Source organism: Paroedura picta, chromosome 12, assembly GCF_049243985.1.
Source record: "Paroedura picta isolate Pp20150507F chromosome 12, Ppicta_v3.0, whole genome shotgun sequence".
Taxonomy (NCBI): domain Eukaryota; kingdom Metazoa; phylum Chordata; class Lepidosauria; order Squamata; family Gekkonidae; genus Paroedura; species Paroedura picta.
The window spans coordinates 34,357,634-34,375,021 of NC_135380.1; the positions used below are offsets into that span (position 1 = coordinate 34,357,634).

Sequence of the window (17,388 nt, forward strand, 5' to 3'; positions counted from 1 at the left end):
CTCCCAGGATTGCCTCAGACCCATCTGGTGTGGTTGCACAGGCTCAGAGGATGCAGGCTATGTGGATTACCTTTGCTCCAACTGCTGTCTTGGGTGCCTGGGGCGGTGAAGCAGCTTTGTGCGGTTTGGCGTGCTGCTGTGCAGCTCAAGTACTAGGAGTTGCCTGCGCCATCTCAGGCCATAGGGCAGGCTGAGGTTACTGCCCCTTGGCCACTGCCTGCCTTACCTCTCTACTAGCCATATACGTCCCCCCCCCCCCACACACTCATGATCAGCTATCACTTGTCCCCATCTTCCTTCATCTCTTGAAGAGGTGCAGAGTATATCATCTGAATCATAGAATCATAGAATCAAAGAGTTGGAAGGGGCCATACAGGCCATCTAGTCCAACCCCCTGCTCAACGCAGGATCAGCCCTAAGCATCCTAAAGCATCCAAGAAAAGTGTGCATCCAACCTTTGCTTGAAGACTGCCAGTGAGGGGGAGCTCACCACCTCCTTAGGCAGCCTATTCCACTGCTGAACTACTCTGACTGTGAACATTTTTTTCCTGATATCTAGCCTATATCGTTGTACTTGAAGTTTAAACCCATTACTGCGTATCCTTTCCTCTGACAAAAAAGGACTTTCATATGAGCTGCATTGTTGGTCTGTGCCAGGCCTATGCCCACTAGAACCCTTGTAAATGGGTTCATGTGATTGATTGAGAGGCTTGCAAATGATAACTAGTTTTCAGTGTCAGTGCTCAGGAGATGTGATGTGCTAGTATTTGCACATCCTTTGCTTCATGAGATGTTTTGAAAGAATCCAGGCATGTTGGAGATGTGAATGGTAAAGCAGCTTAGCTTTCCAGCCAACTCTGTATACCTCCAGTCCTGCTGTTGCAAACCACAGCACTCCAATAGCTTTCTTGCTTGTGTGCCTCTCAGCTGAGTGAGGTGCAGTAGACTTTAGACCAGGGGTAGTCAAACTGCGGCCTTCCAGATATCCATGGAGTACAATTCCCAGAAGCCCCTGCCAGCATTTCAATCTCAGCCTTGCTGTATGGGTTGACTGTGGGGATCTCCATGGCTCAGGAACTATCCCTTGCTTGGGCTGGCAGAATGTGCACTATTGCAAGCTGTCTGGAGGACGGCATAAATAATATGCACGTTAACTTGTGTCTTCCACCATGAGTTTAATGAAAGCCGATATTCTGAGGACTCTGGATCTCTTCTGGAGTGGAGTGCACCACATCTGTTCTGAATTAACATTGCTGCTTCTCCTTCCTCAGAGGAGAGAATGTCGAGGATGCATTCCTAGAGGCTGCCAAGAAAATCTACCAGAATATCCAAGATGGGAGCTTGGATCTGAATGCGGCAGAGTCGGGCGTACAGCACAAGCCTTCAGCTCCGCAGGGTGGCCGGCTAACCAGTGAACCCCAGCCGCAGAGAGAAGGCTGCGGCTGCTAGTGACCTCAGTTCCTCAGCTCTGTTTCTGACCTTAAACCTCTGTTAGGAGCAGTGCTTTTGGCTGCTTCAGTTTCCTCTGTACATCTTACTGGGTTTAATTAAAACTCTTGAGGCAACAGTTTAACACAGTACTAAACTGCTAAAAGTAAGAGAAACTTAGATGTAATCAGGTTATCAAAGGCAAGTAGAGTCAAACCCTCTCCCTGCATGGTAAATCTAGAAGTTTTTTTTTCCTCCCCTCCATCCCCCGGTTGTCCTTGTGAATAGTGTCACCGATCCATGATTTACAAAACAGAGCACTGATGCTGGACCTCATGATTTTTACTCTTTCTCTCTTCCTCCGCAGGGCTTTGTCTCTCTTGTAAGGTTTAACTTTGTTAGCTTCAGCCTTTCCTCCCGATCTGTAACTGGTCTCAATCTGTCCTTTTAGTAACAAAAAAGTTGACTTGCTGTGGAGTGGCTTCCAAGGGTAGGTAGAGCAGGAGGCCGCAGAATGTGCGTCTCATTGAACGGATTCCCCGTTATGCAGTCAGGGAGGTGGGGGGGGGGAGCCCGCATTGCAGGGTTGTATGTTTCACCCCTCTTAGCCTAGTGCACTCTGCAGTTTGATGCTGCCGCCCCTGCCTCCTCGTCCTCCTCCTCCTGGAATTTTTATCCCTGACCCTTGTTAGCAGAACGTAAATATGTATAAAATTTTGAAGGAACCAAGCTAACACACTTAAGTACCTTCTGTGTATATGATTTTAATGAGAAATAACTGATTACTGGCATTAGAACAATGCATAAGAATATATCGGTCTGTACAGTTCAACCTAATACATGACCACATCGCCCTGCTTAGTAAAACCGCAGTCCATTTATTGTAACGTCTGTGGCATTGGCATTTTGGAGGTTGCAGCTGGGAAGCTGGGTCCCTGCCATGGTGCAAAAGGCATATCCACCCCAATGTAGTAATCTGGCCCATCAACGCGCTGTGCCCCCCACCCATTGCTGTTTGCTAATACTCCTGGTCTTGTGCAGTTGGTGTGTGCTTTTTCCTTTCCATTCTTTTTTTTTGGGTAAGAGTTCTGCATTGATCCAGCTTCATTTCCTGCCTTATTGTATAGGAAGGCTGGGCTCTACTGCACCTTTTATGCTTTTTATGAAAGGGTTGTTCTCAACTGGACTGCCATGAGTATTTTGCTCTTTAGGTTTTTGAACTACACTGTGGCATTTGACACTACAGTTGGACAGGCTTAACTCGTGCTCCTGCTAGATTCTTCGCCCCTGCTGTGGCTGTAAGGATCTTTCCTGGAAGAACTAGCACAAAGCAGTTGTTGATGTGCAGGCCTGACTTTCCCCTTTAGCTGGAGCCATGTTATGTAAACAATCTCTGTACTGTACTCCCTGGCAACATGGCCTTTATTTTTTTTAAGAGGCAGGCCAACATGTAGTTGAGCATGATGGGGGCAAGAGGAGCATGTATGAACATTTTGACTGCAATGTTCCAAATACAACAGTTTAGAAATCCATGTAAGACACTAAGCAAGGCTGTGTTCCAATATGTAAGCAAGGGGTGATAACCAGCATATTGTACAGTCAATGTTAAATAAAAGCCAAAACTGGAATGTGCAAATGATTAGTGTTTGGGTAACTTGTGCACTGTCCCTTGGTGTTTTCCCCTTTTTTATTTTGGATCCTCCTAGGTTCTTGCCTCCTCCCATGTTTCTTAAAATAGATTGAGTATAATATTTTTTTTGCTATAACAAATTGCACCAGGTGGGGGATTTTTTGCCCAGGGACCATGACCTGTTGATACGACTAAGTTTGGGCAAAGGCAATCACTTCCTGCAGCTTGTTGGTGATGCAATACCCCCCCCCCCATTTCCCCAGATGAAAGTTACAGTAGGTCTTTGTTTCTGTGACAGGACTTATTTGGGCTGCTGTACTCATTTAATGTAACAATGCTATTATCTAAATATTTGTAAATAAAGTACCTGTATCTAGATAAGCGATAGTAGTTATTCTTTAAAAACTCCCAAAGTGGGTGTGAAATTGACATTTTGAGGTGGTCATCGATGTATCTCCTAGACGTCAGCTGTAGTGTGCTCTGTGTGTCTACATATTCTTTAGTCAAGGAAAGGAACTCTAAATGACTTTCAATTGGATTATATGCTTAACAGCATCCCTTCTGGAACTCTGCAGCAGCGAATAATTGCGTACAAAAAGCAGAATAAAGTTGATGAGCTGCTCTGCTCTTTGGAAATGTTCACTTTCAGCAGAACAGCTTCCTTGCTTGGAGAGATGATATTCTGCAGAAAAAATGATGCTGGCTTGCAGCTTGAGATAAGTGAAACTGTCCACTTACATGACTTGGCCAAATGTCAAAAGTGCTAACTAGGATTCTTCCAGCCAGGGCTATTTTTGTCTTTCAGAAAATCACCTGCGTGACTGAACCTTATTTGATTTTGTCTTCATATTTAACAGTGAGTATTAAAAAGTGGCATTTTACGTTTCTAGAAGGCTCTGGAAGTTCTTCGCTACACTTGTTAAGTAACCCAGCTTTGTGCCCTGTACCCACCAAAAAAAAAAAAAAAACAGTGTTTGACAAATCTTATTTTATTAAGAAAATATGCTGTTTATAAACATTTCCCCAAACATTTGTAAAAATATAAAAACTCAAACTCTTGCCCATCTTCTCCCCCTCCAAAGGTACAACTTGAGACTATGGCTGTATTGTTTTTAAGTGCTTCATCAGAGGTCTTTAGATGTCCTCAAAATGCCACAAATTGCAAAAAAAAATCTTCATTTATTGTATGCATAGATATCCCAAAGGAATGTCCTGTGCAAGGAAATGAGGTAGCATCTTCAGCTATTTTGAACCCGTTACAGGCACCAACCAGTACATCTCTTCTTTCCTACAATAAAAAAGTGATGTTACGCCACAGAAACTTTACACCAAAATCAATGGCAGATAACTGATCAATTATACCCGTTTTCTTCATTCTTCGTTCCCGATGCTTCTCATATACGTACTAGGGATAAAGCCCGGTGTATTCAAGAATACAATGCGTGCTAGATTGGGAGGGAAGGGTGGGAGAACTCTGCAGATGGCCTCCCCACCCCCACCCCGGGACCTGGAAAGGCTGCAGGCAACTGTTAGGGAACTCCCTGGCAGAGGCAGCTCTCACATGGCAGGAATCTGCAGCCTCTGAGCCTCAGAGGGAAGTGGACAGATCGGGGTGGCAACTGGCTGGCCACCGGACAGACAGGCAAGACGGTTGGAGGAGGAGGCACTCGGGCAAGACAGCCGCCCTGAGTGGGTGTTAAGCGCTGGGTGGCACAAGCCATGAGACCAGCTCCTCCTAGCCCTTACCCGAAATATTAAGTGGAACAGATATACTGGTGAGGAGGAAAAGGAAGGTCCCATTGCATGTTTACGTACAACAAAAGGACTGAGTGTTCTAGCTCCAGCTTTAGCCTATCTTTGATTTGAGGTTCAATAGCTGCTGCTACTGTACATACACAGACTGAAAAGTTTAGTTCACTAGTTCCCATAGTCCATTAACCTAAAATTCTGTGGGACTTGTGTGACCACTTTGTCCCGATACCAGAGGGGTGGTATTGCTGCTTAAAAGCAGGATTTCCAAGTTCTTGGGGTGTTTTGACCAAAGGAAACCTACATTTCTAATACACCTACCTGCTTTGCTGAGATCAAGCTGGGTACTGGTGCATATTTGGAGATTGTGCAGAAACAGATGGTGGTGGTGTAGAAAAGGACCTGCCAAACTAGAAAAGAAGCTGCATAAGTTTTAAAAAAATCCTCGTAGGCCATGCTGACCAGCTGGATTTTCTGGGCTATGTGGTGGTAGAATAATCCCTAAATCATTCTTCCCTTTTATTCATATTGGTTAGAGAAGCAGGCTGTGATTTGATTTTAAAAAATATTCCAAATCCTTGAGGGAAAACATAAAGAAGCTAAAAGCATTGTTATAGTGAACGAACTCATCAGACAGCAGTCCCCCCCCCCAGTTTTGCGCTGATTTCTGAAATAGCTGCCAACCAAGTTTTTCAGTAAAATCTCCCCAAACCAACTTGGTACGCTCTTTCTGGATGCTTTTTGCCCTCTCTCTTTAAAAACAATATGCTAGAAATAATGAAAGCTCCTTGCAAAAATGGGACTTCATCAGCTGAGCCAACAACCAAGAGTTCCACACTGTAGATATAATAAGACGCTCAAGCAATGGCCCTGTGGCTGCTGACTATGCCCCCTGCAACACAGAAGGATCCTCCCGCCATCGCTAGGGTGGGTGATGACTGAGCAGGGAGAACTGGTCTCGCACAACGTCCTGCATCCGTCTCCAGGATCCTCATTGGCGAGCACTGGATCTCCCGGGGAAGGATGATCCCAGCCATTTAGACAGAAGATTGCTACAGTGTACCTAACCCTTCGCTTTCTTCCAGGAAGCACAACATCAGTTTAAAACCTCTGCACACGGTCATAGTAGAACAAAGTTCGTATCTAGTGGTGTGTGCTTATACACGGAAGTTTGCATCTTGAAGCAAACTGCATTGGTCTTAAAAGGGCCACTGGCCGCAAACTTCATTCTGCTGCTTCATACCAACAATGGTGGCTCAAATGAATCACTCAAAGGCTTGGCTGAATCAGACAAAGGTGGGGCCTGCCTTGAGTCCTGAAGGCAAGTATAGAGACATTTTAAATAAACCTAACTGGGGGGGGGGGGTGTTAAATAACTTCAGCCTGAATGCAAAATGCAGATGTTCACAAAATACGCTTGAGAAACAACTGACATTTGTATGACTCAGAGTTCTGAGAAATCTGTTTTATACATCAGCAAAAAAACTACACGCAGAAGGAACTGACTACAAATTCTCTTGCATACGGCCAAGCAAGAAACCATTAATTGGCAATTGAAACATACCTGGCTCCTGGAGAGGTTCAGGTCTTCAGAAAGTGAGGCTGTTAATCCGGAGGAGTTCAATGATGGAAAAAGAGAATCTGTTGAAGTGCTGCTAACCAGCTCATCTAAGGCATCCACTTGCCTCTTCAGACTATGAAGGGTGCCCTCGGTCTGTTGCTTCCCTTTAAGTAACACCTCCACTTGCTTAGACATGCACTGCCGAAGCTGAGCCTGAAGAAGAACAAGAGGTCAGTAGCCACAGCGGCATTTATTAGAAGGCTTTTGATTGCTGGCTGAAGCTGTGTGCAGAGCCTCAGATGTTCTGAGGCAAGGAACACACACTCCATAGATGGGCTTACTTTACTCAAGGCCATCTGTTCCCAGCATTCAGGGGGTTTGCAAGGACCACAGGCCTGGATAAGGCACACAGATCTGAGATGCTGGGACAGGGGCCTAGCAAACAGCTGTAAGAAGAAGGAGCAAGGTGGGGCACAAGCCTAATTGGATAATCTTCAGTTGGACTAGATGACCCATGGGGTCCCTTCTATGATTCTCATTCTTTCCTGTCTCAAGATTATGGGCCACGTGCACCATTTAGCCTAGAAACATGCCTTTAAAGATTAAAACACAACATTCTAGCTGAATTCTACACTAGACAATATGCTTTGTGATTGAAAGTCACCTTGGGGAGCTCTCCAAATTTCATCATTTGATGTGATGGACCCTCTTTCCCCACCAATAACTTCCCTAAAAGGAAATGCCCCCGAATCTCGCTGATCTGTACCATCCAGTGGACAGGAGTCCTATGGCCTCAGAATAATCCTCCATCCTAAGAGCAGCTGGCTAGGCTGGTAAGGCCCAATGTTACTACCTTCAGCCGGTCTTCGTGGTGTTGAAGTTGTTCTCGGCGTGCTTTTCCTCGCCACTGTTCATCCTGTAGAGGAGGGGGAAAACCAGACTAGTGCGGCCTGTTGGTTTCTTACATGCCGCCTCTTCACCCCAGTTAAAGTAAACGCAGAGAAAGCTGGCTCACAACAGAGTAAGATGGCTCTCCCAGTGGAATTGGTCAACAATCATCATATAAAAGAGCATGAAATATTGGCAGAGCTGTGACTATTCTTAACTGCTCAACTCTAGAACAAAATCCTGTTTTGCAAGTTCCTGTATCTCTTAAGGGTTAATTTAAAAAAAAAAATTCTAATGCCTGGATTTCAGGATTTAAGAGTAAGCTCTAGGAAGAATGACTCTGGCCTTTTGCATCTGCACACAGCATTAGTAAGCAGCTGGTTACGACATAGATTTCAGTAGGGTTTTGTTTACCATGACGTGGACTTTGGACATGTCCAATTTTTCATTAAAGCATGACAGTCGGATCTCGTTAGCAGCAAAGGGATAGTTTTCCTTTAGGCATTCTAATTCCCCCTGCAGTCTTCCTTGCATGTCATACATTGCCTCTGGATCCTCTAATGCCCCTGGAGGAGACTCGCTGAGGTCTTTCAAACCCGTCCTCATTTTGTCTTTCACTTCCCGCTTCAGCGTCTTCACTGCCCCCTTGAGCTCTTTTTGTTGTTTCTCCAGCTCCTCTTGGCTCTTCATCTAAGCAGTGTCACAGGGATACAAGAGAGGCTTTTCAGGCAAGAAGCACCAACAACCAGCTTACCCAACTAAGATCCAGCCTCCTGCTAGGCTGTGGGGAACGCTGAAGAACGTCTCCTGGGATTTGGGGAAGAGGGAAAAACTCCACTCCTCTAGACTTCTGGCAGTTAGGAACGATGTGCTGGATGGCCAAGATGCCATAAACACACAGAAAGTGTGAATGCTGGGGAGGGGTGTGTGCATCTATACCATTTTGTAACCCATCCTGTAGCTCCACTACCTGTGACTTGAGCTGCACATAGTCCTCCTGGATCTGGCCCAGGTCCCTCATCAGCCTCCTTGCCCGCTGGTGGTTGTCCTGTGCCACTTGCTCTATGGAGGCTACTTCTTTCTGCAAACAGTTATTCTCGAGTTTTTGCTCCTGAAATCAAGATGGGGAGAAACATGGCCAGCTTTGCCTTTGGCTTCAATCAACAAACAGGTTCCCTTCAGGTAATGCTCTGCTAAGTTCAGCCGAAGGCAAATGAGGTCAGCTCCTGTGCATACAGCGGGGGGGGGGGGGGTAACACTAGTGGCTCTGGAGACATCATTGTGACCGAGGGACTCCTGAGTTCAGTCTACCTGTCATGAACCTGCCAGGAATGTTTGATAGACCCACAAACCTCATTCTCAGCTCCCCCCCCCCAATAATTATTATTGTCATGTTAATCGTCTTACACAATCTTGTATTCTCACAAATCACATGTGGCACTACATGTTTTGAATATAAGATTCCACAATTAAAGAGATCGAATATGAGCTCATGCATGCATGCATCCTGACCGACACCACCTGGTGCAGAGCATGTCATCCCTCAGGAGATACCCAGCCGTGTACCTGAAGAGCCTTCTCAAGCTGGGCCCGTTGAATCTTGATGGCTTCTCTCAGGCCTGCTATTTGCTGGTCAGCTTTTCTCCTCTCTGCTTGGATCTGGCCTTGGAGGACGACCTGCTCGGCCTTGGAGAGATCCAGCTCTCTCTGGAGGCACAAGACCTCGGCCATCTTTTCTTGCAGCTTCAGTTCTTTTTCAGAAAGCTGATGCCCTGGAGCCACAAGAGGTAAGCAGCCTTTGTCAGTGGGAAAGCCTCATATATATACCCAATTAGAGCTTATGGCCTACGTCTGCTTTCCGCCCGGGAAGCTCATGGGAGCACTTTCGCTTTGCCAGCCCAAGAAGAGAAATTAAGGCCTCCTGCTGGGCTGCACAGCTCAGCTTAGATTTGGACCGAGAATTCCCACAGAATGTAACAATGAGTCCGTTCAGCTAAACCAGAAAATGACATTCTAAAAACGGTGTTACCTGCCCTGAACACATCTTAGCAAAATGTCTAGAAGATCAACAGCTGCAGCCCTCAAAATAACCTACGGGTTTTGCTGATGGTTTCTTCAAGGGCTGCACACCAGGACTCTTCCTCGCGAAGCTTCTGGATCCGTTCTTCTGCCTCCTGGACTTTGGCCACTGCTTGCTGCAATTGGCGCTGGTGGTCGGCCAGCTCACGTTCCAACAGCTGTTTCTGATCCTTCAATTGAGCGGTGCTCTCTTCCAGTTTCTTTTCCTCGTGCCACGTGTCTTCCCGGAGGTTCTGGAGGATCTAGCGCAAGACAACAGGTCAAGAGTTACTCTTGGCTCAAGAAGGCCGACTGAATTTATTTCTACATATCGCAAAGGATTCGGACCTAAAAGCTTGCTTGGTCTTGCCCCAGATCATGATACATTTATGCAAAGAGTTTCCATTTCAATAGTTGGAGCTAACTGGGCCAAGAAGGGGTTCTCCAAATCTTGGTCTTCCCTTCCTTCACTAGAGTGAAGGACACATGTAGGGTGAAGACACATATAGGGTGGACTTGTTTAGTAGATGAAGAAAGCTCTAGTGCAGAGAGATGCCTTGGGTAACTTTGCTTCCCATTTAAGGGAGATAAGAAGGAATTCTCCCTCACACCAGAAGGCTTTATGAGTATGGCAGAAAGGGTATTCTTCAAATTGTCAAACTGTCTCAAACGGGGCACCAACGGCTTGTGTTTAAGGAGCAGAATTTAAGGCAACAAAGCCATTTGCAGGGTGATAATTCAAGCCAAGGGCACAGATTCTACAGGGTCATTACCAACATCACTCTCATCTATCTCAGGATCAAAGATATTTGTCCAAGAAATACTGGAGCGTCAGGACTTGCTCTCGGAAAAGACCGACAATAGAACAGTGACCTGGTGGTGGGTTGAAGAGGCCTCTCAGTTCAGGCCTTCGGTTCTGCCAAGCTGTGGAGAGTTTGCAGAGCAGAACGGATTGCGCTCTCATACCGCTTCTTGCTGGGACCGTTCCAGCTCTTGCGCTTCAATTTCCTTGCAAAGCTTGCGCAGCTGGTTCTCTGCCTCCCGTTGTGCTGCCTGGAATTCCTTGCACTTCCTTGAATATTCACAGATGTTGTCTTCCAGGGCTGCTTGTTCTCGAAGGGCTTCCTCTTTCTGCCTGGCAGCAGTTTTCAACTCCTGTCCGTTTTAGAGCAAAGTATACAGAGTTACTTAGAGTAGGAAAAAACTTTTGCTCCAAGTTGGCTTCCTGAAACACCCAATACATTTCAGATATGACATACTCTTCAGTAGGGGCAAACTTGTTAGGAGTTTCTTCTGGTTTTAAGAGGGACAGGGAAAGGAATCACCCATTTAGGAGAGAAAAAGAGCCCATCTCTTAACCTTGAGGGAGTGTAATTTAATACTCAAAATATGGCAGGTAAGATCACTTGGAATAATTCAGCAAATGAATGGGACTGCTTGGTTTAGCAGCTTTTCAAAAGATGCCTCAGTACTTATAAGCGGCATGCTGAAAGATTGGCAGAAACAGCTTCCCTCTTGAAAATGGACATAGGTATTCTTTTCAGAGGGGTTTTTAAAATGCTTGACAGTACCAGCTCTGCAGGTTCTCAGCTGAAACGGTGAGACTTTGGGAGATTTGCCTAGGGAGGAGGCTGTCACTGGGCAGCAGCTGTGACATCGTGAACCCCCTCCCTCCAACCTCGGTCCAGTTTTAAAGCTTTCTTTTTAAAAACAAGGGTTCCCCCCATTATAAAGGACAAATACTGGAGCAAAACTGAGGGTAGGGGTGATCCAGCATTTGACTTCCTATGAACGCTGGGAGCACAAGAACTCAGTCACAGTTTCAGCACTCCCTTCTGCAAAATGTTGCTTGATCCCAAACATGTTTAGTGGGACATCCACAAGCATGTATGTATAGAATTAGGATGCTGATTAGGCAGGTAATAACTCCATCTTCCTTCAAGGCTTCAATTATTTCAACAAAGGCTTTCCATTTCTTGTCATCATCAATGCTATCTAAAAGCACTCAAATCCTACCTGTTCTAAAAGCTGAAGGCCCTGCCTGGTATCATTCAGCTCAGTCTTCAGAATATTCAGATTCTCCTTGTTTTCTGAAGAAAACACATTTCACAGCTTGTTACAATTAAGAGACAATTAAGAAGAGGGTACATAAATGAATACGAGTTTAGTCACAAATGAATGCCCATCATAGGTTAGCCATTACACTTCCCATGTGGCGTGGGATTAAGCAAACAAATGCAGAAAGATTGTGTATGGATTTGGCACGCTACTTTGTACCTTGAAATTGCTTCTGCAGGCCTGCAGTCTCTTCACTGAGAGATTTTTTCTGTTTTTGCAGCTGGTTAATTTCTAGCTGCAGCTTTTGAATATCCGAGTCCATATTCTCTATCCTGCTGAGGGCTGCTTTGCTGTCATCTTCAGTAGCGGCTAAAGTTCTGGGAAACAGAACGCACACACATTTGTTCTGGATTCTCCTTCACGTGTTTGCTAAGCTCAATCTATTTTTTAAAAGATTAGAGCGGGGGTAGTCAAACTGCGGCCCTCCAGATGTCCATGGACTACAATTCCCATGAGCCCCTGCCAGCATTCGCTGGCAGGGACTCATGGGAATTGTAGCCCATGGACATCTGGAGGGCCGCAGTTTGACTACCCCTGGATTAGAGCATGAAACCCAGTGTTCAATCCAGTTGTTGGGTGAGATATTAGGATCTAATGAGAGGCAAATCTCTCTTGGAACTGTAGCAATAAACTGGAAAAAGTAGGTGGGGAGAGCACGATTACGAAAGACGGGCTGTGGCTCAGTGGTAGAGCATCTGCTTTGCATGCCGAACATCCTCGGCTTGATCCCTGACATCTCCAGGCTGCAGGTGATATGAAAGACGCTAAGTAGCTAGGGGCTTTACTTCGTTGAGCTATCCCAGGCAGGTTTTTCCTGTTACATATGTTGGACCAACAGGTATTTAAAACATTCTCTGGAAATACACCTGAACTCACAACATGGTACCAAAATGCATGAAAGCAAAAGACAGCCAACTCTAAAAAAATACACACACAAAAACAATGCTAAACTGTGTAATAGAATAGGCATAAATGATAAATACTAAGCACAAAAGAAACTCAACATCAAGAAAACAAAGATCATGGCATCCGGCCCTCTCAATTCATGGCAAATAGATGGGGAAGAAATGGAGATAGTGACAGATTTTATTTTCCTGGGCTCCAAGATCACTGCAGATGGGGACTGCAGCAAAGAAATTAAAAGACGCTTGCTCCTGGGGAGGAAAGCTATGGCAAATCTAGACAGCATCCTAAAAAGCAGAGACATCACCTTGCCAACAAAAGTGCGTTTAGTCAAGGCTATGGTATTCCCAGTTGCAATGTATGGCTGCGAAAGTTGGACCATAAGGAAGGCCGAGCGTCAAAGAATTGAGGCTTTTGAACTCTGGTGCTGGAGAAGACTCTTGCGAGTCCCTTGGACTGCAAGGCGAACAAACCGGTCAGTCCTAGAGGAGATCAGCCCTGACTGCTCTTTAGAAGGCCAGATCCTGAAGATGAAACTCAAATACTTTGGCCACCTCATGAGAAGGAAGGACTCCCTGGAGAAGAGCCTAATGCTGGGAGCGATCGAGGGCAAAAGAAGAAGGGGACGACAGAGAATGAGGTGGATGGATGGAGTCACTGAAGCAGTAGGTGCAAACCTAAATGGACTCCGGGGAATGGTAGAGGACAGGAAGGCCTGGAGGATCATTGTCCATGGGTTCGCGATGGGTCGGACACGACTTCGCACATAACAACAACAACAACAAAGCACAAAAGAATAATAGCAACTGAATAGTGTATCAGAATACCAAAAATGAATACAGAATCTGCACAACACAAAGAAAATGCAAATTCAAATGTTATCAAAAACAGGTGCTTAACAGAAAATCCTTCTATTTTCAACAACAAAATACAATCCAACAATAAGGGCCAAAGTCCAAGCATACAGTTTTTCATGAATCTCAGAATGGAAGGTGAATACATGTTCTTCAATGCTCATCACAGACTTCATGCCAAACAACAAGCAGCCGCGGGGTGCCAGCTATCATCGGCCCGTTTCCTTTCTCTTCACTCTGCTGTTCTGTCTGCTGCTCAGCGCCACCACTGCCCATTGCTACTTTGCCCTCTGCCAAGGTCAGAGTGAGCCTTAGCTGTCTTGGAGGTGTACCATCAGAGCTAGTGACACGTAGAGCTAGTGACTAACTGGATTGCAAAACATATGAGCAAAACTGACTGACGTTTGTATGAAGTATCTCACTGCTTTCCTCCGTTCAGGGCACGGCGTACAAAACCCCCGAAGAGATGTAATACTAAATCCCTCCCCTGTTCCCCAGGGAAAAGAAACCAATTGCTACTGATTGTGCTCTTGCATTTCTTGCGATGGTCTTCAAGCATCAGAAGACTCCAAGATGACACACAGCAACTTGACTGATAACGGTGTGCTCTGATTTTAAAGGGACAATCATGGTCCCATAACATCTGGAAGAGCTTTCTTGTTCTATCAGAAGGTAGCTCCAGAACTCAAAGCAGGGCTCTCTGAAGAAGGCTTCTCCAGAGGACTGTAAGGGATGTTCAGGCAGCAAGAGAAAGCTTGCTCCATACCTGGCTTCCCTCTGGATGCAATGCCCCAGATACACTTCTACATATTTTCTTCGGTTGCCCTAAATTTTTGATGTACCGTTATTATCTTGGGGACTATATGGAAAAACTGAAATATCCGTGTGCTGAAGAGAAACAATCTGGTGAAGAAGACGCTGAGCAAGAAGGAGCTGTTAATGATTGCAGACATGGCAAAAATTTTCCTGATTATTTTATGGACAAACCTCTCTCTAATGTAGACTGGTTGTGCTGTAAGTAAGGCACTTCTATGGTTTTTCATATGCCTCCGATTGGAAATGTTACCTTTTGTTGTCTGTGCACGTTGAATTTTATGCCAGCAAAGGTTTTCTGAATCTGAACTGGCTTCCCTCACCTTTTAGTCTGCGACAACTTCTCCTGCAAACGCTGGCAGTTGTCTTCTAGCTGCTGTTTCTCACTGCTCAGCACCTTGAGGCTGTTCTGCACAGCGTGGCACTGAGAATCCAGCCGCTCCGCTTCTTCCTGGGCCCTCTCGAGCAGCTGCCTCTGGTGGTCTGCTTCCCCGCACTGCTGCTGGGATGCTCGCAGCAGAGTCTCCAACTCTAGTTTCTCCTTTGGGTGAAACAAAAAGGCAACGAGGACACAGGTTTTAATTCTTGCAGGGCTTCCATTTATCACCTGCCTAGTTATGATAGCTGTAGGTTTGCCTCCTTTACCAGATCGTGTATACGTTCCCAAGGCCTTTCAGTACAGTTCAGACAATCAGTTGGTAGCTTAGAAAAATAGCAACTTTCTTCCAGACGGCAGTTTATAGCCATTTTAAGGCCATTTCACACACTGCACAAGGCAAAGCTGAGTTTTCCTCTCTAACACAACAGAGTTTCAACCAATCATGGCTCCCCAGCAACTGCATGTGTATGATCCTTAGGTGTATCCCATTTGCATTTTTAGGTATACACTTAAAATATCTACGTCGATGTACAGAGAACGGGTGACCATTCAGATGGTACATCTTTCTGAAACTACACAGATTTGGAATCTGCTGTTGCAACAGACATCACCCATGACAAGATAGACCAAGTTACATCTGAATCATCAAGCTTACCTCGAGGACTGCAACTTGCATCTTTTCCAGTTCATTGAGTTTTTGGTCGTGCTGGAGCTTTACACCCTCCAGTTCACCATTTTCAAGTTGCAACATTTCCAGAACGTGCTTCAGCTCTGAGAATTGATAAGCACAAGCAAAGACAGGTAAGTTCCAAGGAGGCTGATAAACTACATAGGTGAAGGTAAAGGGAAGATCCAAGCTAGTAAGGCTGGGAACAAACCCCTCTGTAAGACCTTGGAAAGGCTACTGCTGACAACATGAGGCAATGGACTAGCTTCATATAAGGTAGACTTATTTGTCTCCTTTTCCATTCTCAACTAGGACAACTTTAGGATATCACTTTGGATTCAGATTTACATCCTTAATTGCAACATACAGCTAATCTGGATTCACTGGAGAAGGATTCTGCCTAGATCTCCCAGCACTAGTCAGGGACTAGGTTGAAGGGTGAGATTTGTACTCTTGCCTGTGCACAGGATGCAGGAAAACAAAATTACAATAGATTATTTAATTCCCCTGCTCAGTCAAATGGGATCTCTGGGTTGGCTTCTATTAGCTTTTTCCCCAGGAGCAAGAGGACTGTACAGCCCTCCCCCCCTCCCCCATACACACCCGTGGTGTCATAATCCCTGGAACAGCCCTGTAGGTGTCAAAAGGAAACTATCCTCCCCCATACACCAGTGGAAAATCGGGTAGGTCTGACCCTCCCTGGTTAACAATGCCCAGATTACTAGTGCATGAGTCACTTGGGATATTATCGCAACCTTCTCTGATGCTCCACACATTCTCATGCAAAACTGGTTCCAGGAATCTGGCTCTGGCAGCTGGGAATAAAAGACCTCCAGTAAGAGGAGGTGGTGTTTATTGTTAAACTTCAGATCACGCTTTCTCTGGAGTTTCTTGATGGCCCTGGAAGTGTTTCCCAAGTGGGTTAATTAATTGTTAATATAGTTTGAAAATGTATTTGTTGGTTGCTATCACCATATATGGTCATGTTGATCCCCTCCCCAGATGGCCAATAATGGGCCTAGAAGATGTGGGAAGGGAAGGGGCCCTGGGTGGGCATGTATACATCTATGCTTTCCAACCACATTCTGCATGATCACACCATGTCTGAGATTTCTCAAAGCCTGAAGAATGTTTCTGGGGTTTCATGGTAAGCAATTGAGCAAGGTCAGTTTAGATGCTACTATTTAGTTAATTGCAGCTTTCAGATATAATAAACTACTGTTATTATATTTAGTAGTGTTTTTTTAAAGATACTGCTTTGCTAGTATTACTGCAGATAGGCAGCATGTAAATATTTCAGCTAAATAAACCAAGAAGTCATCACAACCGATAGTTAAACAATGATAAACACATGATAACAACATTGCTGCACACCAGATCAATTGCCCCACCAAATACAGATATCAGTGCAATGATTATGATTCAATTTGCTCATGTTTACTCAAAAGGAAGACGATCCTGAATGTAAGATGACTTCATGGAAAGTGTTAAACATGTTCTAAAAATTATTCTCACTGCATATAATCTGTGTGCAAATGTAAGACCACCCCTTCTGGTTTTGTTTTCTTTTTTTTTTAGGACAAATCTGTTAAGAAACCTAATATTGCATCTGAGTAAATACTATGTGTATTATAACAGAAGGATCCCCCCTTTTTCCCCCTCTCTATCTCACACACCCACTCACAATAATAAAAACACATTTAAAACAATATTTATTTTTAATTCCAGGTTGCAGTCCCTCTCCTCAAGTACCGAACAGAGATCAATATTATTTTAAAAGATTATTCTGCTGTCTCTCTGATAGACAAAGCAGATTCCCCCCTGCGTTGGAACAGCCCCCCTCCCCACAACTCCCCTCACTTGTTATTTAGCAAACTAGCTCAGTCATTACTGCAGTTCCTTATAATTTGTCTATTTTTGTGGCCAGTGAGGGCATACTGCAAAGCTTGAATACAATTTTTTAAAATCCAAACCTGTTTTATGCTTTGTTATCAGTCCCAGGGTATCCTGCAGCTTCTCCTCTTCTTTTCGGATATTCTGGGTGATTAGGGACAGCTGGGATCTTTTCTCACTGACTTGAGCGCTGAGCTCTCCTTTCTGAACACTCAGTTCTTCTAAGAGAGATTTCACTTCCTGGACAAAAGAACCAGCATTGCCATCCATAAAGTAATATCACTGTCTGTACAGAAATAATCAATTGTATCGTCTTTTTTTCAATTCACTTCCTCACTTTTCAATTCACTTCCTGTGCCCTCAATTCCCACTTAAGTTGGGACAGCATCAATTAGCACTTCATGGACTGACCACGGGACATTTTGAACCACAGTCCCTGAAGCATTT

General features: G+C 45.0%; 2 protein-coding genes across 7 annotated transcripts in view; one reads left to right on the forward strand and one right to left on the reverse strand.

The window, feature by feature from the left end:
• Nucleotides 1–3,439, forward strand: part of RAB14 (RAB14, member RAS oncogene family) — a 32,520-nt gene extending 29,081 nt beyond the window's left edge. For all 3 annotated transcript variants that reach the window (XM_077306565.1, XM_077306568.1, XM_077306566.1), the window contains exon 8: nt 1,272–3,439. In XM_077306565.1, the coding sequence (XP_077162680.1) occupies nt 1,272–1,449 (178 nt within the window). In that variant the 3' untranslated portion in view covers nt 1,450–3,439. The remainder of the gene's footprint in view (nt 1–1,271) is intronic.
• Nucleotides 3,440–4,031: 592 nt separating this feature from the next.
• CNTRL (centriolin) overlaps nt 4,032–17,388 on the reverse strand; it is a 56,059-nt gene continuing 42,702 nt past the window's right edge. For all 4 annotated transcript variants that reach the window (XM_077306562.1, XM_077306561.1, XM_077306563.1 and 1 more), the window contains 14 exons: nt 17,022–17,181; nt 15,037–15,152; nt 14,326–14,543; nt 11,592–11,749; nt 11,331–11,404; nt 10,281–10,469; nt 9,352–9,577; nt 8,823–9,028; nt 8,227–8,367; nt 7,671–7,946; nt 7,222–7,284; nt 6,372–6,581; nt 5,129–5,217; nt 4,032–4,346 (listed from right to left, as the gene is read on the reverse strand). In XM_077306562.1, coding sequence (XP_077162677.1) covers nt 5,143–5,217; nt 6,372–6,581; nt 7,222–7,284; nt 7,671–7,946; nt 8,227–8,367; nt 8,823–9,028; nt 9,352–9,577; nt 10,281–10,469; nt 11,331–11,404; nt 11,592–11,749; nt 14,326–14,543; nt 15,037–15,152; nt 17,022–17,181 — 2,112 coding nt within the window. In that variant the 3' untranslated portion in view covers nt 4,032–4,346; nt 5,129–5,142. The remainder of the gene's footprint in view (nt 4,347–5,128; nt 5,218–6,371; nt 6,582–7,221; nt 7,285–7,670; nt 7,947–8,226; nt 8,368–8,822; nt 9,029–9,351; nt 9,578–10,280; nt 10,470–11,330; nt 11,405–11,591; nt 11,750–14,325; nt 14,544–15,036; nt 15,153–17,021; nt 17,182–17,388) is intronic.